The 26,119-nt window shown below is 36.1% G+C and overlaps 1 protein-coding gene and 1 non-coding gene across 2 annotated transcripts in view; both read right to left on the reverse strand.

The window, feature by feature from the left end:
* The window catches only part of SPATA17 (spermatogenesis associated 17), a 259,479-nt gene that overhangs the window by 110,299 nt on the left and 123,061 nt on the right, over positions 1 to 26,119 (reverse strand). The window contains exon 6 of the mRNA XM_027871578.1: positions 11,969 to 12,092. Within this exon, the coding sequence (XP_027727379.1) occupies positions 11,969 to 12,092 (124 nt within the window). The remainder of the gene's footprint in view (positions 1 to 11,968; positions 12,093 to 26,119) is intronic.
* On the reverse strand, positions 9,721 to 9,825 carry LOC114050259. The gene has a single exon (XR_003569966.1). It is a non-coding gene; the product is annotated as a U6 spliceosomal RNA (small nuclear RNA).

Consider the following 26,119-nt stretch of genomic DNA (forward strand, 5'->3'; position numbering starts at 1 on the left):
CTGTGAAAGTTGACTCCAAAGTTTAGGGCCTACGGAGAATGGGAAATGGTTACTCCATTAACAGTGGGAAAGTTTGGAATGAGAGCAGGATGGAAACTGTGGAAACCATGAAATATGATCTGTTGCTCACAAGAAAGAATGTGGATAGAGAAGTGCAAAGGTGAGGGATGTCTCAACTTTGGTGGTTAAGAGGAGGAAGAACTAGAGAAAGAAACACAAAAAGAGTAATCAGAGAAAGTGAAAGTAAGCTGAATACAGTGCAGATGAACATTGTGGACACTCAGGGGAGAAAAGTGTTATAATTACCAAAGTGTAAGGTTGCAAGTAATACCACTTGCAATCTCTTGTATGAGTTGTTTTAACTTTTGAGGGATCATAAAGAATTCAGTAGGTGTGTGCTGGTGGTTTCTATGACATGTTGGAATGAATTTTTTTGAATAAGAAGAAAATGCCTAAAGAAAGTTTAAAAAAGGAGGGGGCAGGGCAGTGAGGTGGTGCAGTGGATAGAGCACCGGCCCTGGAGTCAGGAGGATCTGAGTTCAATTCCGGCTTCAGACACATAATACTCACTAGCTGTATGACTCTGGGCAAGTCACTTAACCCCAATTGTCTCACCAAAAAAAAGTTTAATCAAACTCATCACAGAGATTAAGAATAAAAAGAACTAAAAATGGTAGCATTTTGATTTGAAAATTACCTATAAAATGAGGAGGTTGGATGAGAGACTCTCTTACACTTATCAAATTCTTGATGAAAATATGAATGGAATATGTAGGTTAAAAATTCCAAAATGCTAAATTACATCAATTACATCATTCATTGTTTTTTTGTGTTACTGTGTATCCAATATGTATGTATGTGTGTATATATATATATATATATATACATACATATATATGTATGTATGTATATATATACACACATATATATGTGGATGAGTGCATGTATAGATGTGTAAATGCACACTTTGGAAAGGAGTAGATAATGTCTCAAAAGATAGTTTAGAAATGCTCCATTTCAATGTATGACCTCATTCAAATCATCCATCTTTTAAAAATTATTCTGTGTAGCTCTAAAAAACAAAAAGATTATCAACTTTATCTTCCTGTTGTGTGTGAGAGGAGAAAAAAGAAAGCTCCAGTCTGGTGGCCACAAAGTAATTATAACTATATATAGACTCTTCTACACATAGCTAGATTGGGGATACAAGATGAAGCTGTAAAGGATTTGGACAATGTACTCCCATAAAAGTACGTAAGTTTTCATGAAAAAACATGTTTTCAATCCCTTTCTTATTGGAAAATTCTAGGATTGAGTTACAGTGTGCTACATTTAGCTACATTGTAGGTAAGGACCTCCTGAGTAACTGCCGTTTTATCTGTTTGAAGGGTGCCAAAGTAGAATTAGACTTCTTTTGCTTATGCAGAAATGGGAAGAATGGGTACAAGTTGAAAAGAAGCTAATTTAGGCTTGATACAAAGAGATCTTCACTCTCAATTATAATTATCCTTAAATAGAAAAGGCTACACCTGAGGTAGTGAGGTCCCTCTCACCTGAGGTCTTCAAACAAAGGGACCAATTGTCCCAGTGTGTTGTAGGAGGGATTTTATTTTGGCTATGGGTTGGACTATATCATCACTAAGGTCCCTTCCAACTCTGAAATTCTTCGATTCTGTGAAAATTGTCAATTATTTACCGAATGACTACTGCATAAAGGATGTATAATGGTAATTATAGCATTTATAAAGTACTATAAGGTTTGCACAGTGTTTTTATACATTATCCCATTTGAAACTCACAACAGCCCTGGAAGGCAGGTGCTATTATTGTCATCATTTTACAGTTAAAAAACTGAAACAGAGAAATTAAATGACTTGACCAGAGTTACACAGCTAGTTAGAACAGGAAACAGGATTTGAACTCAGATTTTCCTGATTCCAAATCCAATATTCCATCTACTTTGGATGACCACATGGCCAGCTAGCTATGTATCCATCTGCTTATATCTGGGGAGAGAGAGTAAAGTTTGGGGACTTGAATAAGTCAATGAATTTACTAAATTACATTAAACAATTCATTTATTCTCTGGCAAGATCTGGTTTTATGATCATGTTGTTAAACATAAAAGACCAAACAATAAATTGTAACCATACTATCATTCTAATGAACATAAGGTCTAATTTTTAAACCAGAATTATGTTTCTTTACAAAAAGAAAAAAAACATAATTTAATTTAGAAAAGTAGTAGATATTTTCATTTTTAAGAACCCTGAAATATTCAAAGAACTTTTTCTTAATTGAAATAACATGTTTCATTCAAATTAAGAAGATTGAAATGTTCCATATCTGGCAAGTTATAGACATGTTATAATTACTCTACTAGAGCTCAGTTTCCTTATCTGTAAAATGAGTGAGATTTCTAAGGGTCCTTTTCAGCTTTAACATTCAGTAATCCTTTGGGAAATCTTCATTGTTCATTTAAAGAATGAATATCTCAAAACATGATAGTAGCATGAATATAACATCAAAAAATTTAGATTAACACTTTCATGTTAAATGTTCCACTGACTTATAAATTATATTTTAATTTATAAATGTCCATATACAATTTATATTTAGAATCCATGTTGCAAATTAATACACCTATACATACAGGTGCTCTGAAAGTTTAATCTGTTATTTATATTTATTTATATTACACACTATCATGTCAAAACAAAGGAAGATCCAAAATAAGTCATTCTTTTAAATAATAAAATAACTTGTTATTCTGGGATGTTCTATGCAAGATCCTACACTTCTGACAACATTGTAGGCCATGGCTAAATTATGGTTTCTCATTTTAGTCTAGATCTTTAGTTTTTCTAAGCTAAAGATGTTTCTCTAAAATCTTGGCAAGAGTTTAGAAGTAGTGGTTTTTGTTTTTTTGTTTTTTTTTTTTAAATGAAGCTAACAATAAGCTTCTTTACATATTGCAACCAGTAGGTGGAGCAGACAACATAATTTATTATTCAAGAACAAGGGCACAGAAATGAAAGGATAGCTTTTTAAAAACAAATAAAGGGAAATCTGAAAATGAGATTTTATTCAAATATACAGCATTCTTTAAAATGCCTTCAATCATTATTTATCTTGACTTCTTAATTTCTTCACAGGTCAATGAACAAATTATATATTAAAAAAAAAAACTACAACAAGAATATCACCAGTGGTCATATATGTGTGAGAAATTTAGTTTGGCAAATTACTGAATTGATATAAATAACTTTGTTTTTCTTTTTGATTTTTTTTGTAAGAAGAGATATATATTTAAAGTTTAAAAACCTAGAATGGTATAGAGTTTGAATGTTACCTAGTTTCATTCAAGTAAAAATGATTTCTTTTCAGAAGACATTTACAGGGACAAAAATTCTTCGTGTGCTCATTTAATAATGGAATTAAATTCAGTCATGTTTTTATAGGCAAGGAGGTGCATAACAAGCAGTATTTTCTAAGAAATATAATTGGCTAATTCTATTAAGTCTGTAGCAACAAATTAACCTTATTATTACTAGTAAATGATGGTTGATTAGTTATGCAAATATGTTAGTATGTTCAGTTGTCCCACTGAAATAAACATATACAAAAAGTATTTCAATATTACATTAACTTTTTTAATTAATAAAGCCCTAAGGGGTCTATTAATTCACTCATTGCAATATTGGTTATTTATTTGTGGTAACTTCTATTAATGTTAAAGTGTTTGCATGCATAAGGAAAAGATAATTAATGCTAGTAACAACAAGTATAGAATTTTGGAAATATTTCCTTAAAAGAGGGCTAAATATTGAGTCAGAGGATTTGGCTTTGAATCATAGAGATTCTATTTATTACTTGTGTGAACTTGGGCATGTCACTTGTGCCTTTAGGTCTATTTCCTGCTCTATAAATAAGGGGGTAGGTCTAATTTTTATTAGACTTGTGATCTTTTGTGTATTTCATCAGTACTAAAAATGAGTGAAAATAGACTTTTAAAATCTAGTGCTAGTGTTAATGTTCTGGCTTTGAAAAATATGATTATATAAACTTTCAACAATAGACAGAGGTATTACCTACCATAAAATATAGGTAACTTTGCTGTTTAAGATTTGCATAGCTAAATAAACTAAAACAAAGAGATATCCTTTCACAGTTTTCTTATCTGAAAATTTTGCCTTTTCACCTACTTTTGAATTTATTCACTGTGGAAAAAAAAACTCTTTCCTTATGCTGGACTAGTAAATGACAACTTGATTATTTTAAGAAGAGAGATTTACAGGGCAGCTAGGTGGTGCAGTGGATAGAGCTCTGGCCTTGGAGTCAGGAGGACCTGAGTTCAAATCCGTCTCAGACACATAACACTTACTAGCTGTGTGACCCCGGGCAAGTCACTTAACCCCATTTGCCTAACCAAAAAAATAAATAAATCAATAAGAAAAGAGATTTAAAATTTGAAAATCTGGGATGGGGTATAGTTAGAATGTCACTTAGATGAGTATAAAAGATAAATGTAAGGTCCTACACTTGGGTTAAAAAATTAAAAATAGGGGTGGAGCCAAGATGGCAGAGGGAAAGCAGTGACTTGCTGGAGCTCTCCCCCCAAACTCCTCAAAATACCTATAAAAAATGGCTCTAAACAAATTCTAAAGCACAAAAAGACAGAGAGAAACAAATTTCCAGCCAAAGACAGCCTGGATGGTCGATCAGAAAGATATATCGCACCATGCGCAGAGAGAAGCGCAGTTTGGTGTGGGCGCGCAGGCTGCAGCGAACCTGAAGCAGGCATCAGAGGATTGAATCATAGGCAGCTGTGGTGGTTTCCAGACTTCTCAACCCATGAACGCCAAAGACAACTTAGAAGGTCAGTGGGAAAAGTCTGTGACTGCGGTGAGAGAAGGAGCTAGGTCTTAGCTGCCCCCAGGGGCCACAGCTGTTCCCTGAGCAACCAGCCCACAGACTGAGGGGGGATCGAGTGCCTGATCAGAGGGGGATTGCAGGGATCTCTTTGCTAGTGCTGAGGCAGGAATCTCTTGCTTTACTGGTGCTTGGATCTGGGTCACAGTTCTGAGGGGTGGTCCTGGGGTGAGGAGTGCTGGTGTGGTGGAACTTATTGTGTCAGTGGAGAGAAAACACCTCACCCCTTATCATAGCACCTTGGAAGAACTGAAAATTTTCAGGTCCCTAAAAGTATCTCTGAAAACAGCTGGACAAACCCCCAACTTTTACCTTAACAAAGAGTTTAAAACTCAAGTAATTGACTGGGATCATGAGTAAGCAGCGCAAAAAGAGTCAGAATAAATTATCTTACTTTGGTGACAAAGAAGATCAAAACATACAACCAGAAAAAGACAATGAAGCCAAAGCTCCTACATTCAAAGCCTCCAAGAAGAATACAAATCAGCCCCTGGCCTTGGAAGAGCTCAAAAGGGATTTTGAGAAGCAAGTAAGAGAAGTAGAGGAAAAACTGAGAGTTTTGCAAGAAAATAGTGAAAAACAAGTCAACAGCTTGCTAAAGGAGACCCAAAAAAATACTGAAGAAAATAACGCCTTAAAAAAATAGCCTAACCCAAATGGCAAAAGAGGTCCAAAAAGCCAATGAGGAGAAAAATGTCCTAAAAAACAAAATTGGCCAAATGGAAAAGGAAGTCCAAAAGATTACTGAAGAAAATACTTTCTTAAAAATTAGAATAGAGCAACTGGAAGCTAGTGACTTTATGAGAAATCAAGACACTGTAAAACAAATCCAAAAGAATGAAAAATTAGAAAACAATGTGAAATATCTCATTGGAAAAACAACTGACCTGGAAAATAGATCCAGGAGAGAGAATTTAAAATTTATTGGACTATCTGAAAGCCATGATCAAAAAGAGAGCCTTCACATCATCTTTCAAGAAATTATCCAGGAAAACTGCCCTGATATTTTAGAACCAGAGGGCAAAATAGAAATTGAAAGAATTCACCAATCACCTCCTGCAAGAGATCCCCAAAGGAAAACTCCTAAGGACATTGTAGCCAAATTCCAGAGTTCCAAGGTCAAGGAGAAAATGTTAGAAGCAGCCAGAAAGAAACAATTCAAGTATTGTGGAAACACAATCGGGATAACACAAGATTTAGCTGCTTCTACATTAAGGGACCACAGGACATGGAATATAATATTTCAGAGGGCAAAGGAGATAGGATTACAACCAAGAATCACCTACCTGGCAAAACTGAGTATAATCTTGCAGGGGAAAAAATGGTCATTCAGTGAAATAGAGGACTTTCAAGCATTCTTGATGAAAAGACCAGAGCTGAATAGAAAATTTGATTTTCAAATACAAGATTCAAGTGGAACACGAAGAGGTAAACAGGAAAGAGAAATCATAAGAGACTTATTAAGGTTGAACTGTTTACATCCCTGCATGGAAAGATGATATTTGTAACTCACGAGACTTTTGTCAGTATTAGGGTAGTTGGAGGGGGAAAAATTATATGTACATATATATAGATATAGATAGAGTGATAGATAGATAGATAGATAGATAGATAGATAGATAGATAGATAGAGGGCACAGGGTGAGCTGAAGATGAAGGGGTCATATCTGGAGAATAAAATTAAGGGGTGAGAGAAGATTATACTAGGAAAAGGAGAAAGGGAGAGGTAGAACGGGGTAAATTATCTCACAAAAAAAAACAGAAAAGAAAAGGCTCTTACAGTGGAGGGGAAATGGGGGAAGGTGAGAGGGAATGAGTGAATCTTATTCTCATAGGATTTGACTTAAGGGGAGAATAACATACACACACAACTGGGCATGGAAATCTGTCTTACCCTACAGGAAAATGGAGGGGGGGAAGGGGACAAGAGAGTAGGGGGATGATAGAGAGGAGGGCAGATTGGGAAAGGGGATAATTAGAAGCAAGTACTTCTGAGGAGGGTCAGAGTCAAAATAAAGAATAGAATAAATGGGGGGGTGGGATAGGATTAAGAAAAATAGAGTTTTTCATAGCATGTCTACTATGGAAGTGTTTTGCATAACTGCACATATATAACCTATATTTAGTTGCTTGCCTTATCAATGAGGGTGGATGGGGACGGAGGAAGGGAGAAAATTTGGAACCCAAAGTTTTAAAAACACATGTTTAAAAAAATGTGTTCACATGTAACTGGGAAATAAGAAATACAGGAAATGGAGTACAGAAATCCATCCTGCTCTACAGGAAAATTGAAGGGGAAGAGGATGAGAGAAGGGGGGGAGAGATAAAAGGGAAGGCAGACTAGGGGAAGGGGTATTCAGAACGCATGCCATCTTGGGGTGGGGGGAGGGGCGAGATGGGGTGAAAATTTGGAACTCAAAATCTTGTGGAAGTAAATGTTGAAAACAAAAAGATAAATACAAATTATCATAAAAAAAGAAAGCCCTCAATCTGAATGTAGACCATTACCACAAACATTTCATAAATATCCTAAGTACTCATAATTGGAAAGAACTCATAGGATATCCAGTTTAACTGTACCTAAAAAGGAATCCCTCTGTACAAAATATTCTACAAGTGGCCACTTTGTTTTTGCATGAAGACCTCCGGTGAAAGCCATCTCACCACCTCCTGAGGCAGTCTGTTTCATTGTTGGGTATCTTTGATTGTCAGAAAGGTTCCCCTTTACGTCAAACCTAAATTTGCCCCTTTTGCAACTTATACCAATTGCCCTTAATTTTTCCCAATGAGGTCAGTCAGAACAAATCTAATTAATACCTCTCATATACAACAGCTCTTCAAACACTTTCTATCTGCAGTTCTGCTTGATTTTGACTCTACAGGACAAAATGCACCAGGCAGCTAATTTAGACTTGGCTACTCAACACCTTCCCACCTCAGCCTTTTCTCCTCTCTGATTGGAAGGCTGGAGCATAAAATGCTAAACTCCTCCCAAAGCCTTCCTTTATAGAGGGTAGAAACTGGACTTTGCAGCTATTCTATTTTCCACCTGAAGTTCTGCTTGGTTTCAATTCCACAGAAAAACTTGCCCCTGTGCAAAGTACCCTTCCCCTCTCCAGTGCCTCTTCCTTTCTTTTCCCTCTTGCTTTCCAGCTTCCTTTTGTGTGTCTTCCCCCATTAGATTGTAAGCCCCTTCAGGGCAGGGTCTTTTTTTTTTTCCTTATTTGCATCCCCAGTGCTTGCCACAATGCCTGGAACATAGTGGGAGCTTAATAAATGTTTATTGAATGGGAAAAAAATTAAAAATACAAAATGTGGGAGATGTAGTTTCTCTGAAAAAAAGATCTTATTGGGGCAGCTAGGTGGCACAGTGGATAGAGCACTGGCCCTGGATTCAGGAGGACCTGAGTTCAAATCTGTCCTCAGACACATAACACTCACTAGCTATGTGACTCTAGGAAAGTTACTTAACCCCAATTGCCTCACAAAAAAAAAATCTTGTTTTAGTAGACTGGAAGCCCAATGTGAATCAACAGCAAAATACGCAAACAAAAATGTTAATGTATTCTTGTTCTATATTAAAAGAAACATAGTATATAGAATTGCAGAGATGACAATCCCATTGTACTTTGTTCTGATCAGGAAATATCACAAATAGTATGCTCAGTTCTGGACATTATATTACTAGGAAATCATTTCCCTTGCCCTTATTTATAGGAAATCATCAGCTCTCCCTTGGACTACTGCAGTAGACTTATAATTGTTCCTGTCTCTAAACTTCTTCTCCCTCCAATTCATTCTCCATATTAGAGTCAAAATTATTTTCCTAAAACATAGATCTGGCCATATCACACTCTTACAAAAAATAAAAATAAAAATAAAATAAAGTTGTGGCTCCCTATTATTGCCTCTAGGATAAAATTTTAAAAAAATCACTATAACATTTAAAATCTTTCACAATCTGGCTCCCACCTATTCTCCCTGTCTTGTTTCATATTACTTCCATTTCCACACTCTCCATTCAAGTCAAATCAACCTCTTAGCTCTTCCCTTTCCACAACATTGTATTTCCCACTGCCAGGCATGTCTTTGCATCATGTCTGGAATGTATTCTCTGCTGACTTTTTAGAAGCCCTAGCTTCCTTCCAAGCATAACTCTTGGCCCATATCCTCCATAAAATCTTTCATGGTGCCCTCTTAATTCATTCTCTCTCTCTCTCTCTCTCTCTCTCTCTCTCTCTCTCTCTCTCTCTCTCTCTCTCTCTCTCTCTCTCTCTCTCTCTCTCTGTCTCTCTCTCTCTCTCTGTCTCTCTCTCTCTCTCTCTCTCTCTCTCTCTCTTTCTCTCTCTCTCTCAATCAATGAATTTGTATTACTTACTTGTGAGTATGTTGTTCTCTCCCCAGTGAAATGTGTGGTACTTGAGAAAAGGGACTGTTCAGTATTTGTCTTTGCCTCCCCAGCACCCAGCCCATGCCATGTACATAGAAGTCATTCAATGTTTGTTAAACTGAATCTAGTAATCTTGTGTCAAGCATTCCTTATGTGTTTATGATATTCCAGACAGTGTACTAAGTACTGGAGATACAAAGAAAAGCAAAAACAGTAGCCTCTGACCTCAAGAAGCCCATATTTTAAAGGGGATAACATGCAAGCAACTATGTACACACAAAATATATAGGGGATAAATTGGAAGTAATGTCAGAGAGAGGATCCTACCATTGGGTTGGGGTGGAGGGGAAATGAAGGAAGACCAGGAAAGGCCTCTTGTGGGAGGTAGGAAATTAGCTGAAAAATATGAATGCCTCAAGAATTTTCATGTTATATTTGTGCAGAGGCCATGCTGATCTTCACCATGTTGTTCCATTTTTAGAGTACTGGTAGCTGAAGTTTGATGGATATGCAGAGCAGGATGACCTGGATGAGAAAGGCCCTTAAGGTCACGCCATATGAGGGCTAGTTGGAGGAACTGAGGATATTTGATCTAAAAAAAGAAAATATTTAGGGGGAACGTGATAGTTTTCTTTGAAGATATGAAGGGCTATCATGTGGAAGAAGATTCTTCTAGGCCCTAAAAAGGCAGATGTAGGCTCTATGGAAGAAAAAATGTCCTCTAAGAGCTATCCCAAAATGGAAATGATGTCATGGGAGATAGCAATTCCACTTTATTAGTTAACAAATCTTGGATGATGACAAAAGATGGGAATAGTAGAGGGAAAGAGAGGTATACTAAAGCATTATTTGTGGAACTATGGGAAGCAATTTGGAATTATGATCACAAAGTAGTGAAGACATCAATAAATTTTGACCCAGAGATCTCACTGGTAGGTATATATACCCAAAGAGGTCATTGACAAAAAAAGCAAAAACTTCATACACCAAAATATTTAAAGCAACAATATTTGTGGTAGCAAAGAACTGGAAAAAAAATAGATACTCATCAACTGGAAAAGAGATAAACAAATTGCATTACATGAATGGGATGGAATATTACTGTGCTGTAAGAAATGATGAATATGATCAATACAGAGAAGCATGGAAAGACTTAAATGAACTGATACAAAGCGAAATAGAATAAGAACATAATGACCGCAATACTACAACAATGTAAATGGAAAGAACAACAACAAAAAAATATATAAAATTAGTGTTGCAAAAGTATATAGAATAAGCTTTGTCCATTCTAAAGAAGAGAAATGATACCTGAAGAGATGGGGGTAGAGGAGGTCCCATGGGTGAGGAATAAAATGTCAATTTTTCCCTCAATGTATTAATTAGTTTAGCTTAATGCTTTATTCTCTTCTTTTTCTAAAATTTACACTAGGGATGGTAAGGGGAGGATATAGGCAGAAATCAAGGTATTATAAAAACAAAAGACATCAAAAGATAACTGTTTTTCAAAAAAAGAGGGTTAGATGAACACTTCTAGGGTATATTGTGATGGGATTCTTGCTCATGTATAGATTGGATCTAGATTGTCTCTCAGGTCCCTTCCAACCCCAATATTATTTGATTCTATTTTTTCTGAAATCTTAAAGGCTCTTAAACCTAAGGTTTTCTGAAACCTTAAAAGCTCTATCATTCTACCAATCAATAATATGTGAATTCTTACCTTCCTTTTAAATATTCAATTCATTCAAATACATTATATCTTGAAAACTCTTAGTTATTAAAACCATATTCTTCAAGCTTTTTTGCATAATATATTAAGAGGAAATATGGTGTAATAAATAGAGTGCTGGCCCAGGATTCCAGAATACCTGGGTTCACATGTTGCTTTGAATGTATTAACCCATTAGTTCGCCAAACAACTCTTTTATGACTATCTGTTACAGATGATTTGAAGATCTACAGTATATCAGTGGAGGGAGGAAGTTTTCACCCCAGGAGATCCTAACACCAGTAAAATCATAGATCTTGGTCCACCCATCCGATTTATAAAATAACATTCTCTTTTTACCAACAAAACTAAAACTATGAAATATCAAAAATTCCAGAATGCTAAGGTGATTCCTAAATATGCAAAATCTGAGAGTCAAATTCCTCCGTGAAAATAAGGGCAAAACTTGGCTGAAGCGAACAGATCTGGGAAAAGCTTTACTTGAAAACCTTCCTTAAACCCTATTTGGAAACACAGTGAAAGGGTAGACACTCAAGCTCAGCATTAGCTCAATTGAAAAGAGAGAAAAAGCTTAAGCACTTGTTAGTTCTAGACAAGTGCAACAACACAACAATAAACCAGTCAAAATGAGTTTTGAAAGTGAGGTGATACCCTTTGTGTTGTGTTATCACAGAGGCAGATCAAACTGCTGACTTGGATGATTTCTGCGAGCACCAGCCTCCTGCCTCTCCAAAGCTGCTGTCACAGAATAGTCATGGTGCCTGCTCTTGCCTAGAGAAAAACCTGAAATTGAACTCGAAGCAGTGTCTTTGTGATATCTTTCCAACAAGTCATGTCCCATTCAGCCTGCCAGTTTATCTCTGTCAGACTCGGGGCTCCAGTGGCTTGTGAGAGCTGCCAGGGACAGGTATACCGACCTGCTTTGTGCTGAGAAGGTAATGGGTCTTTCGGGCTTGGTGCTGCTTTCTCTTCTCTTCCTTCTCTAAGTCAGCCTTCTTCTTTTCTCGACCCTGCATCTCTGCAAACTCCTCCAGTGCTTCCCTGCATTAAAACAATTCTCTGTTATTTGCAATCAGTCAAGTACTTTTGAGGGCCCATTATGTGTAGAAATAAAAACACATTTTTATTGTGCTTAACAGTTTTTAAAGTGCCTACAACTGGCAATTTACTCAATAAAGTTAGGAAAGGGCCATTTTGAATGTAAAGAAAATTATGAAAATAGACCTTGCCTAGATGATTAGATGACTTAGTGATTTTAACTGTTCTAAAACAGATAGTTAAGCTACTAAATATGTGAAGCCTTGATTTTATACTCAGGCACTTCAAATCATTATTTCCATATGCAATGCCAATTTCAAAATTATGCATCTGTCTTTTGTACACATAATTTATTACAACTTAATCTCAATTAGTATTTATAATAATATCAATAAGAAACAGACATTGTACATTAGCCAGCATACAAAAGATTGACACTTGGTTCAGTGATGTGTACAGACAGAATAAATGTTAAACTAGATGAAGCATTTCAAACCTTTCTCATATGTTCAATAAAGTTAAAAAATTGAAAATATTTTACATGTGTTTCTCTGACAAGTATGTGTTCGTGTATACATAGTTCAAGTATGAATCAATAAACATGATGAGACTGGTATTTTGACATAATTCTAGGTGTTTTGAGTTATCTGGAATTGTGAGCTCCTGAAAGACAGGGCCAGTATTTTTCCCCAGTAAACACTGAAATGTTCTCTGTACCTAGTTGGTCCTCTATAAATATTTGTTGAAGTTTAAGTAGCATACCTAAATCAAACTTGCTAAATAAAAAATGGTTTGGAAAATTACTTAGTACTTTTCCCAGGTCACAGTATCTTTTCAGGATTTGTTTTAGAATATACTTTTAAAGGTACAAACACATACATACACACACAATAGTAAGTGAGCCTATTTTAAGTAAATCAGCCATGCCTTTGCCTCAAAGGTAGTAGGGGAAAAGAGAATGAAAAGGGAAAAAAATTCAAGTAAGAAAAAGACATATACATCTATTTCAATCTGTAGAATTTTTTTCTTTACAGTTTACTGTTAAAGGGTATTAATACAATATTTCATACAAGGTTACATATGAAACATACTGACGTTTAAAAATCACCACGCTATGCTTTTGCAGCAGCGTAATTTTTTTTCAACATAAGATTAAATTGCAAAATAAATGAATTACTTGGAGTGGCATGGCCCCCATTTTGCCACCCTTCTCTTGAAAATTGCTTATTAATATGAAAAAAGGAGTTGGAAAATAGCCTGTTTTACTTTATGCATAGTGTTTTGGGGGCCTCCAAGCCTGGAGAACTGGACTAGCTGCACATTTAGATTGTGTTGGCAAGCTGGTACAATGACCTTTCTGACCTGCATTTCAAGGCTATTATTAATCGCTAAGTGACCTGGTAAAGCCAAACAAATTTGTTACCATTGAAAGGATCTCTATCTGTATCTGAGAATTTGTGCTGTACCAAACAAACCTCATTAACTGTGTCCATTTTTGACAAAGAACTAGGAGTTGGAAGGATTGGTGACCTTTGTTTGTCCTTACAGTATGATCTCAGGGCAGTTACATGTGAGCAAATGAGTGTTTTTAAAAGAAAAAAAATCACTGTCTTTTGTTACACATAAATAATAGATGATTACATTACATGTTTTAACTTTTATAAACTATTTTAAATGCTTCTTTTTCTTCTCATCATTATACCTATCTTTTAGTTTTATCATCATTGAAAATAAAAAACAAATTTACATCATAAATTTAGTTTCCAGAAGTACACTTTTCACTGCTATCCAGCAAAATAAGAGAGAATTTTTGTTACTACAAAGATAAAAATTATTATAAATTCCCAAAGAAATATGTGGATTAAAATATTTTTTGCTTATGCAAGTTATTGTAATCTCACTTTGTAATATCATAGGATTATAGATTTGGAGTTTGAAGGACCCTTAGAGCTAGCTAGCCCAACCCCCTCATTTTATAGTTGAGGCGGCTGAGGCCCAGAAAGGTTTAGTTATTTGTCCAAATCACAGTCCTTTGACTCTGAAGTAAATGTGATGAGATTTTAAATTCCTGAAGGGTTCTCTGTAAATATTTTTATAATGTCTGCATATAATTGTGGATGAACCAAGGACTTAAATTCTAAATCATTAAGTATATGGAAGCGAAGATAGCCATAGAATTCATGTTCAGGAGGTAGGAAGGTTACAGAATAACAGCATATACCTAGAGAATAGCAATATATGAAATAAATATGGATAATGTGTCAGCTTACAGGGCACACAGTACCAAAAAATAGGATCAGTGTGCTATGATCATAAAATTCACAGAATACAATGATACAATATAGTACAATACAGTTTAGGTACCCAGAAATAATTTGGATAGACAATAGAAACAGGAGAGCCAGGGAATTTAAATACATTCTTATATTAGTCAGTAAATACTAGTTGAGGCCTTTCTATATTCCAGGTCATATCCTATATCCTTTGAGGGACACAAAGAAGAATGAGACAGGATCTCACAGCTCATGGAGCTTACGTGACTTAGAGGCAACTTGGTAGTATGACATATAGAGTGCTAGACATGGAATCAGGAAGACCTGAATTCAAATCTAGCCTAGACAACTCTTTTAACTTCTGTCTGCCTCAGTTTCCTCATCTGCAAAATGGGGATAATAATAGCACTTACCTCCTAGGGCTATTGTGAGGATCAAATGAGATAATATTTGTAAAGCACTTCACAAACCTTAAAGCACTATAAAATTGTTTAAGTATTATAATTTCAGTAGGGCAGGCTATGACCATAACACAAGGTAGAATGTAAACTTCTTGAGGGCAGGGATTATTTCTCTTCTATCTTTGTATGGGGGAGTGGAACCTATCACAGTGCCTTGCATATAGTAAGTATTTAGTACATTTATGTTGAATGAAATGCTTAGTTGTAGAATGAGATCATTCACTAATTATAGTATAAACAACAGAGCATGGTGGGAATTCTGAGGAGGAGGGATCAGAGATAGCATTCATTGAGGAAGTGACATTTGACCAAGGTACTTTCACTTAGATCATGTTATAAGTCATAACTATTATTTAAGTATTTCATAACATGGTTATTGAATTATACCAAAAAAGGAAAATTATTTCAGGAAATAATGCTAAAAATAATAGGCCTTTCACTAGGGGAACATTTCACCTCATACAAGGGAAGCTGGTAAATTGGGGGTAAGGAGAATAAAAGGGGTAGCAAGGTAAAGAAGGAGGATGTAGGGGGAAAAACACTAGGATTATCACTGCCACCTGAAAGACAAGGATTCAGCCAGATCTCTAGAGGGGGAAATGTACATAGGGTCCAGGCCTTGGGTGCGCTGATTTCCAGGTCCTAAAGAGGAGGGTCTGTGATCTAGGCAAGATGTACCCTCGTGTCCTTACACCCAAGTTAGGTCAAGTACTCTTCTAGTTATTAAGTTTGAGATAACTGGGATGTCCTCTGCATCAAGGTGTTGTAGTGATATAGAAGAGGGAGGACCAAGTGTTTCAGAAGGAAGGTGAGGCCTCACTTAAGGAGTTTCTAACTAGTTTCCCCTTTGTGACATCACAAGGGAGGGGGTACCACTTGTCAATGAAGAATGGGGTATGGAAGTTGCCATCAAAGAAGATTACAAATATTGCTAGGAGGGCATTCCAAAGAACTCTTGGAAGGCCAGGAGTTTTAGGTGGGAGAAGGGACCGTTTGTAGAGTATAGAAAGGGGGAGATGAGGGAGAGGGAAGAAATAATTTTTCTAGTTTTACCAAAATTTTATATCAGAAGACCTTGTTCTGAAACTACCATGAAACTATATGACCTTGGATAAGTCCAAACCTCTCTGGTTTCCTCATATGTAAAATAATGGTGTGGGTGGGATGATCCCAGAATTCCTAACTTTCTTTGTGTTATGGGCCCTTTTGACAGTCTGGTAAAATCTAGGGATTCTTTTTCAGACTTTATTGCTTTAATTTTAATTTTAATACTTAATACTTTAATTCTTCCTCAGACTTGAATACTTTAAATGCATAAAATAAAATGCATAGGATTATAATGGAGATCAATTACAGGGAGATACTGTTATCAGTATTTTCTAAATATTTCTAAATATTTTCTAAAATTCATGGACCCTAGATTAAGAACCTCTGAGTGACCAGATAACTATTAAGATTCTTTCCAGTTCTAAAACTGAATGATTTCATAATTCTGTAGTATAGGTGGCACCAGTTGAAACTGACAGGTGAATCAGACCAGTCAAATGAAAAATAATTCTTCCTATAAGTTTGGGGAAAGTTTTCTAAGGATGATTTGAGCTGTGTAGTTTTGAATTATACTCACTTTTACTGAAAAAAAAATAAAAATTTAATTTGATATTTTCTTACATTCATCTTTGCTTTCTTATAACATAAAGATTTTCTTTTCTCGGTACTTTATAATGACACATGTTATTTATCAAAAAAGTGAGAAAGGATTAGTTTCCTTCATTTTTATTTTTTACTAGTATCCTCAGTTCAAAATTAATTTTCTTCCTTAAGCAAATACTGCTAATAAAAAGGGAAAAAATTACCCCATTTCATAATTATACCTTGGGGGTCACCTTTATTCTACTAACTATAAATATTAATGACATCATTCTATTATTCGTCCAATATCAAGTATCAAGAATCAAGTACTTCATTCACTATAAAATTAAATTAATAAAATCTCCACTCAAGTAAATTCCATTGCTATTCTTTGTTAGCTTTTTTTCCTAAATCCTTCAAAATTAGATATAGCTTCCAAAAAACTGTAAGGTTTTAAATTTTAACACCTCTTTCTTTTGGAAAAAAGTTCTGAAAATAAACTCTAATACTGATTATCCTCTGACCATTTAGCCCTAATTATTCATTGGATCTATTGTTCGGTCATTTCAGTCATGTTCAACTCTTCATGAATCTATTTGAGGTTTTCTTGGCAAAGATACTAGAGTAGTTTGCCATTCCCATCTCCAGTTAATTTTACAGATGAGAAAACTGAGGCAAAAAGGGTTAAATGACTTACCCAGGGTCACATAGCTAGTATCTGAGGCTGGTGCTCTATCTACTGTACCACTTAGTTGTCCCATTGATTGGATCTGTTTTATAAGACAAAATTTAATATAGAAGTAAAGAAAAGGTACCAAAGTAAAAAAAAATAAAAAAACAAAAAACAAAAAAATTCTGGAATTATCATTTAGGGGGGAAAGGTACATTAATGCATATTTGTGGAACTCTGAATTAGTCCAAACATTCTAGGAAACAATTTGAAACTATAAATTGAGCATACCCTTTAATCAGCAATACAACTACTAGAAGGTCACACCGTATTCTTGCCCCAAAATGAACATCTGTGTTCAAGAACTCTGAAATCCTCTTATCTGACCATAATCTATGGACTTTCCACCCACCCCTCTGCCTTCCTATACAGAATCTTCTTCTTCTTCCACACTGTGATTTCCAATATCTTAACTCCCCAGTTCTCTGCCAGACCATCATGCCTGTACTAGCACATCTTGACCTCTTAATGAATGAGTTCAACCCTACATGGAGTTCCTAGCCCACTTAATCATATCTTCGATTGTGCTTTACCAAGCCTCAACTTAGGATCACTACCACCATTCACCCTACATATGTGCTGCTAAACAAAAATCGAGAAAATCACACAAGCTTTCAGACTGAGTCCACTACAAATTTAGGTTATACAACCTCAACTGAGCCCTCACTGCTTCTAGGCAATCTAGGCAATCCTAGGCAACTCCTTTATCAAATCACTATTCTATTCTTCATAACAGCTCTTCCAAACTTTTCCTTACTTCCTCAAACCTCCCACCCTTTCAGCTGAGAATGTTGTCTCACATTTTACTGAAAAAATTCAGGTTATCAGTCAAGAGCTCTCTCTTCTCTCTTCTTCATCTCATATCATGCAGATGCCTTCTGCCACTATCTCTTCCTCACTCCTGTGTCACATGATAAGGTGACCTTATTCTTTACCAAGGCTAAACCCTCTACCTACACAAGTGATCTTATTCCATCCTGTTTCCTCCAACAAGATTGCTTCCTCTATTATTCTCACTCTACCCCTTATTTTCAATATCTCCCTGTTTATTGGCTCACTACTGCCTAAAATATGCCTATGTCTCCCCCATCTTCAAAGAACCCTAACTTCATCCTTCCATCTCTACTAATTATCAACTACATTTATTCTTCCCTTTTGACTGAACTCTTTGAGAAGGGCATCTATAATAGAGGCTTCCATTTGCTATCCTCTCATTCTCTTCTTAAGTCCTTACAATATGGTTTCCAACATATTTATTTACCAAAACTTGTCTCCAAAATTACCAACAATCAAGGTGCAGCTAGGTGGCACAGTGGATAGAGCATCGGCCCTTAAGTCAGGAGGACCTGAGTTCAAATCTGGCCTCAGACCAAACACTTGACACTTACTAGCTATGTGACCCTGGACAAGTCACTTAACCCCAATTACCCCCCCAAAAATAAAAATTTTAAAAAAGGGCAGTTAGGTGGCGCAGTGCAGTGGACAGAGCTCTGGCCTTGGAGTCAGGAGGACCTGAATTCAAATCCGGCCTCAGATACATGATACTCACTACCTGTGTGACCCTGGGCAAGTCACTTAACCCCAATTGCCTCACCAAAAAAATTTTAAAAAATAAAAATAAAAAAGAACAAAATTCCCAATGATTTCTTAATTGCCAAATCCAATGGTCTTTCCTCAATCATCATCTTCTTGACCTCTCTGTAGCCTTTGACCTGTTGGTCACCTTTTTCTTCCTGATATTCTCCTTTCTTTAGATTTTTGGGATGCCACTTTTTCCGTGTTCTTCTCTTAGCTATTTGATTAATCCTTCTAAGTGTTCTTTGCTGGATCTTCATCTAGCTCAAACATACCAATCATGGATGTATTGGAGGGTTCTGCCATGGGCCCTCTTCTCTTCTCTCTCTAACCTACTTCACTTAAAAGATCTCATGATCTACCATGGATTTGCTTATCATTTTTATGTTGATGATTCTCAAATCTAACTCTCCAGTGAAGCCCTAACCTCTCTGCTGACTTATAGTCTCACATCTCCAACTGTCTTCCATTCATCTCAAGCTGGATATGTAGTAGACGTCTGAGACTCCAGATATCCAAAACTGCACTCATTATCTTCCCTCTAAACTCTCCTAACTTCCAAACTTTCCTCTTACCATTGAGAGCATCACCATCCCCCCAATCCCCTGGGTTCTCAACCTAGGTGTCATCTTTGACTCTTCATTTTCTCCCACTCTCCCTCTGTCATATACAATCTTTTTCCAAGATACATCAATTTCACTTTTACAACATCTCTCAGATATATTCCATTCCCTCTTCTAATACTATAAACATCCTGGTGCAGGCCCTCATCACCTCATGCTTGGACTACTGTAATAGCTTGTTGGTTAGTCTGTCTGCCATGAGTATCTCCCCACTCCATTCTGTCCTCCATTCAACCACCAAAGTAATTTTCTTGAAGCGCCAGTCCAACTATGTCATTCTCATACTCAATAAACTACAGTGGCTCCCTATTATCTCCAAGATCAAATACAAAAATCTTCTATTTAGTGTTCAAAGCCGAACTTCATGATCTAGGACCCTTTCTGCCTTTCCGATCTTCTTACACCTTACACCACATTTCATCCTCACTTCCTCCACCATCACTGATTAAAAAAGAGAAAGGTAGTCAGCGGGAAAAATCGGTTGCATAGAATATAAAATGATGAAAATTCACTATGACAAAAAATTTCTAGGAGAATTGAAAGCAGTCTGGGTATAAACAAGTATTTTACATCATATATAATAAAATAAACTCCAAATAATGGAATATATGACTTAGACACAAATCAAAAAAATAGCCTTTTGTATCTAAAATAGGGAAAGAGTTTATGACTAAATAATAAAAAGAATAACAGATAATATAAAATGGACAATTTTTGTTATATAAAATTATGGTATATAAAAAGTTTTTGTACAAACAAATGCAGCTAAAACAGAAGAGAAACAGGTGATGAGGGAAAATCTTTCCAGTAAATTTCTCTGTTAAAAGTCTTATATCTAAGAACTGATATAAAGAAACAATTCAAGTTTTCAAAGGAAGAGTTCTAAGCTATCAATAACTATATGAAAAAAGTTTTGCATATCATTAATAATTAGAGAAATGAAATTTTAACAATTCTCACAACCATTAGATTGGCAAAGATGACAAAAGAGGAAAATGATAAATGTTGGAAGAGCTAGGAGAAAATAGGCACACTGATTCATTGTTGGTGGAGATATGAATTGGTCTAGCCTTTCTGGAAAGCAACTTGGAACTATGACAAAGTACAATTAAGTTGCTCATGTTCCTTGACTCAACTACATTCCTAGGCATGCAGCCCCCAAGAGATCAAAGAAAGAGGAAATGGATCCATGTATACAAAAATACTTCTAGCTGCTCTTTTCATCCAGACAAAAACTGGAAACTAAGGATGTTGCCCTTCTATTGGGGAATGGCTACACAAATTGTGATATATTAGTATAATGGAATTGCTCCAAGAAATGATGAAATGGACAGTTGCAGAGGAAACTGGAAAATTCTCTTTAATGTGAGATAGAGTTTAAGTGTCCAGAATTAGAACAATTTTCACAATGACAATAACAGTACAGAGAGAGGGAGAAAAAACTGAAATTTAGAACTCTGATTAATACAGTGGTAAATCATGAGTCCAAATACTTAAAGATGAATCACGCCATGTACCTCCTGCCAGAGAGGTCGTGGACTTAAAATCTGGAATGAGTTATATGTTTTTGGATATGGCCAACCTGGGAATTTGTTTTCTTGGACTACAAGTATTTTGTTATCATCATCATCATCATCATCATCATCACCACCACCACCACCATCATCATCATCATCACACTGGGGCCAGTATGTGAAAGAGATAAATGCTCGTGAATTTTTAAAAGGAAATTCCCTAGAGTTACTCTGGGTTTCATCAATAGCCAAAGAGTAAAAGATGTGCAACCCTATTCTTTGGGGTCAGCTCCTCTACCTCAAGATAAACCTGGCTGATGTAAATCCAGGGTAGAATCCCTTTGTGGAAAGAGTCCCCTGGACCATGAGTTACAAATGTATGAGAAAACTTCCCTTGGAATATTCACTTGGAATATAAAACAAACACCAATCATTTTTTTAAATATATATTGATCATTTAGCTATGAGTGAGGTGACATCTTGGAGGTTCATGAGTTGTGAGAGGTTGCTCTTTAACTAATCATGTGTTTCCTCTCTTTTTGAGAGGGCCATCCATCTTCATAACTCATCTGAGTTTGTTCTTAAAAAAAAAAAAACTTGCATGCTTATCCTAGTATGGGCTGAGTCAGAGCATCCATTTGGCTTGTCTTATGTATTGCATGGATCCATTTTTGAAATGTACAGGTTGCCCAATGGGCCTCTACAGGGACCCTTTGGAAGAATTTTTACCTAATGAATTTTGTTCACCTAGAGTGAGAAGGTATGCTTGTTAAATTTGTAAAACTATGTATTGGGATCTAAGTATAATCACAAGACTGGCTATTTGTGGTAGGTTTGAGTTCTCACAAAAGAATGATAATTTGGAAACCAAGGACAGTGTTGCATGGACTTTGTTGGAGTATTTTAATGGAAGGCACTGGGAAAGACAATTCAAAAAGGACAATGCTTGGGCTTCTGGAGGTCTCTGGAGAGTAATCCAGGACTGGAAAAATTAACTAATACGCTCAATAGCACTCCAGTTTGCTTTGCTGGCACAGCAAATATTTAACTAGGATGATGGGGGAGAAGGTAGCAGGAGTGAGTAGAACACTGATCAATATGATGAGCCCCCCCCCCCAGTGAATTCAATGTTATTAAAGGGGATACTTTTGTCAGAAGGGGTCAAATCTCATGGTGTCAGATATGCATTCTGACCCCTTATTGAAAAAGATGTGCCTTACCTCCTTGATGATAACTCCTGAGATTGGTCCCTAGTGATTGGGATTTCATTCCTGATGATTGGTAGACTATGGCCCAGGAGTACAGATTATTGTTACAAGAAGTTCCCATTCAATCCCTTCATAGCAAGGATTGGCAAATAATGACCCCTATGCCAACTATCGCTAGCAGATCAAACTGAACCCACTACAATGTTTTTTTATAGCCCACTAGCTAAGAATGGAATAAAAAACAGTCTACCATTCTTAACTCACAAGCCATACAAAAACAGGAGCTGGGTCAAATTTGGCTCACAGTCTATAATTAGAAGGCTGTAATTTGCCAATTTCTGGTCTATAAGAATGAACTGTGGAAATAGCTATGTCCCTCAGTACACATTGCTTCTGCTCTCACCCTTGCCCTTGGATTTCCAAACTGGAATAAAGCAGGCAGGGAGAAGGGGGAATCTCTACCCCTGTCCAGTAGCAACAGCAATGACAGCAGGAGCACAGGACAATGGAAGGTGTGCTTACTCAGGTAAGCCTGTGACTGGAGTCCCTAAACCTCTTAGTTCTGATTGCCTTCTTCTGTTTTTAGGTTTCTTTTTTTTCTTTTTCTTCCTTTTGAGGAATTGATAATGAGTTGTGATTTGGGGATATAAGTGTTTCAAGCCTAGGGGATTACTTTGTGCATCATGAATTTTTGACTGTGGTACCAGCTGTATAGAGGGAGATATTAACAGCACGCTTCTTAGAGAAGAGACTCACCAAAAGAAAGACTGAAGCCTTGTCAAAGCTGAGTAGGAGATCAGAACCTTGCTTATTCTTAATGTTAATTGCTGGTACTTGCTTGGACAGCACAGGTCTGGAATGGGGAATATCTTTTCAGGCATCCCTCAAAATATCTTTATGTCCAATGAGACCATAATAAATGTAATGGGTTATGTGAATGCACCTTGTTTCCTATATTTTTCATGTGCCTTTTTGAGTTCTTTGGGTGGTACATGATTAAAATGCTGCTCTGTAAACTGGAAGACCTGAGTTTAAATCTTTTCCCAGACACTTACTAGCTGACTCTGAGCAAGTTATTTAACTCTATCCAATTCAGATTCCTTACTTGGAAAATGGGGATAATAATAGCACCTCCCTCCCAGGGTCATTGTGAAGATAAATCGAAATATTATTTGTTAAGAGCTTTGCAAAACTTAAAAGTGCTATGGGGGTTCTGTGGTGGAGGAAATAAAACTGTTCCATATCTGATACTCATATTGTCTATTGAATAACTTCATGGAAGGAGACTACATTACTTGTATTTGAGGAGATCCTAGACTTGGGCCATATCTGTGTTTTGTTTGAGAGATCTTCCTAAAGAAATTCAGGTAGGGACATTAATGAGCCAAAAAGAACTTGAAAACTTTGCAGTCAAGTTCCTAACTTTGATCTCTGTCTGAACGAGCACATTCATTTTAAGGGGGTAGGGGCTGTGCCTTTGGGTGCCTCTTTAACTCTTTCTCATCTGAAATCTAAAAGAACTTCACAAATGAGATTTTCTTAAGCATGAAGAGATTAAAGTTAAACAATCAATTACTAGAATAGACAAGAACCTGAAATGGAGCTGCTCATTCCTTAGTAGAGTGGTCTAACCATTAGCATCTATTCCCTGGGGCCTCAAAAAAGTTCCTTTTAACTGAGAGAAGAATTGAACAGCACCATCAGGTGGTCACTGGATTACCTTTTTACTCCCATGAAAATCTGACTGCTATTGATGAGAATATTACTAAGAATATGTAATTTTATGGTTCCTGGAGGGTACTTATAATTGAATTATAAGGTGCCTTGTGAGCATTCTAGGCAGTAAGAGGACACTTTACAGGTTTGTCACAGTCCAGAATGTGAACAAGACACCCCATAATTCATACATAAGCACACTTAAAGAAACAATATGACTATATTAAAACAATCTTCTTTTAAAAGAAAATGAGACCAGAGGTTTCTACAAAGAAGTTTTAACATTTTATGAAATTTTATATTTTACTGAACTCCATCATACCTAGGCTGTTAATACTTTAGAAATAAAGAGAAAGAAGAGAAAGTAAAAGAAAATACTTTGTGGACAGCAAGCAGGTAACCAACCAAAACAGAGCTGTGCAACTATCTAATCCATCATGGGCACTGAGTGAGATTTGCAGACTATAACATAATTCATGACTTTTTTGCTAATTAAAAAAACAGCACTTTGGCCAAATGCAAGTACATATATGTGCAACAAAATGTATGTGAATTTTTTTTTTTACTTCAAATTTTAAGTTACATGTTTTCTCAGTTATATAAGAAAGTTCCATATTATGCCATCTTTATATATTTTCTCATGCAACAAGTTTTTCACCCAGCCAACAGACTGCAGCTTCATGCTTGCTACTCAGCAGTCATGATGGCAAAACTAGGAAAGTCCTTACAATTCTCCAATATGCCAAGTTTGGCACATTTCACAGCCTGACTCCAGTATTGCTCCTGACTAATTTCATATTGCTCTCTTTCATATACTTTGTGCTCCCACTAAACTGGCCTACTCACTATTGTGTAAACCTGACATGCCATTTCCCATTGATGTGCCTTTGAATGGGCTGTTCTCCATGTCTGGGATGCACTCTTTTCCTCATCATTCCTCTTAGAATATTAAGCTTCGTTCCAGTTCAGGTACTACTTACTAACTTTTTTTCTGATACCCCTATTAATCAGTGCTGCCTCCTTATTGTATATGGTATTCAATAATCTCCATACTTTTTATATCCCCCAGTAGAATGGAAGATTTTTGAAGGCAAAGACGCTTTTCTTTATTTTGTCTTCGCATCCCTAGCACCTAGTTAGGTGGTTTAAAAAGAACTGGATCTGCTACTTTCTAAGGCATTTAATTCTATTTCAGGATGACTGTAATTATCAGAAGCTTTCCCCTACATTACCCATTGCTTCCAGTTTTTCCAGAACACAGAAAATTCCTATGACTACAGTACTCCCCTGATACATTCTCTATTTACTGTATTAAAAAAGTAACAAAGTTAGTCCGGCAAGTGCTATTCTTTTTTATGTTTAATTATATTTTAATTTATTTCATTAAATATTTCCCAATTACATTTAAAATTTTTAACATTTCTTTTTTATAATTTTGAGTTCTAAATTCTCTGCCTCCCTCCTACTGAGAGGGCAAGCAATATGATATTAATTATTCATGTAAAGTCATACAAAACATTATTTCCATATTAGCTATGTTGCAAAACAACAACACACACAAAAAAAAAAACAAGAAAAACAAAGAAAGTGAAAAAAATGCTTCAATCAGTATTCAGAGTTTATCAGTTGTCTCTCTGGAGATGAATAGCACTTTTCATCATGAGTTCCTCAGAAATGTCTGGCATCATTGTTTTGATTAGAATAGCTAGTTTTTCATAGTTGATCATCCTTACAATATTGCTGTTACTGTGTACAATGTTCTTCTTATACTGCTAACTTCACTTAGCATCAGTTCATATAAGTCTTTCAAGGTTTTTCTAAAACTATCCTGTTTGTCATTTTTTTTTAGTATTGGTATTCAATCCCAAATATACACCATAGCTGTTCAGCCATTGCCCAATTGATAGGCATCCCATTAGTTTCCAATTCTTCACTATAAAAAGAGCTGCTATAAATAATTATGTACTCATAGATCCTTTCCCTTTTCCTTGATCTCTTTGGGATACATAACTACTAGTGGTATTATGAGGTCAAAGAGTATACACAGTTATGTAGCTCTTTGGGCATAATTCCAAATTATTCTCCAGGATGATTAGACTAGTTTACAACTCTACCATGAGTTCTTAGTGTATCTATTTTTCCACATCCCCTCCAGGATTTATCATTTTTCTTCTCTGTTATCTTAGCCAATCTGATAGATGTGAGGTGGTACCTCAGAGCTGTTCCAATTTGCATTTCTCTACTCAATAGTGATTTAGAGTATTTTGTCATTATACTATAGATAGCTTTGATTTTTTCTTC

Source organism: Vombatus ursinus, unplaced genomic scaffold (assembly GCF_900497805.2).
Source record: "Vombatus ursinus unplaced genomic scaffold, bare-nosed wombat genome assembly UNPS02014798.1, whole genome shotgun sequence".
NCBI lineage: Eukaryota > Metazoa > Chordata > Mammalia > Diprotodontia > Vombatidae > Vombatus > Vombatus ursinus.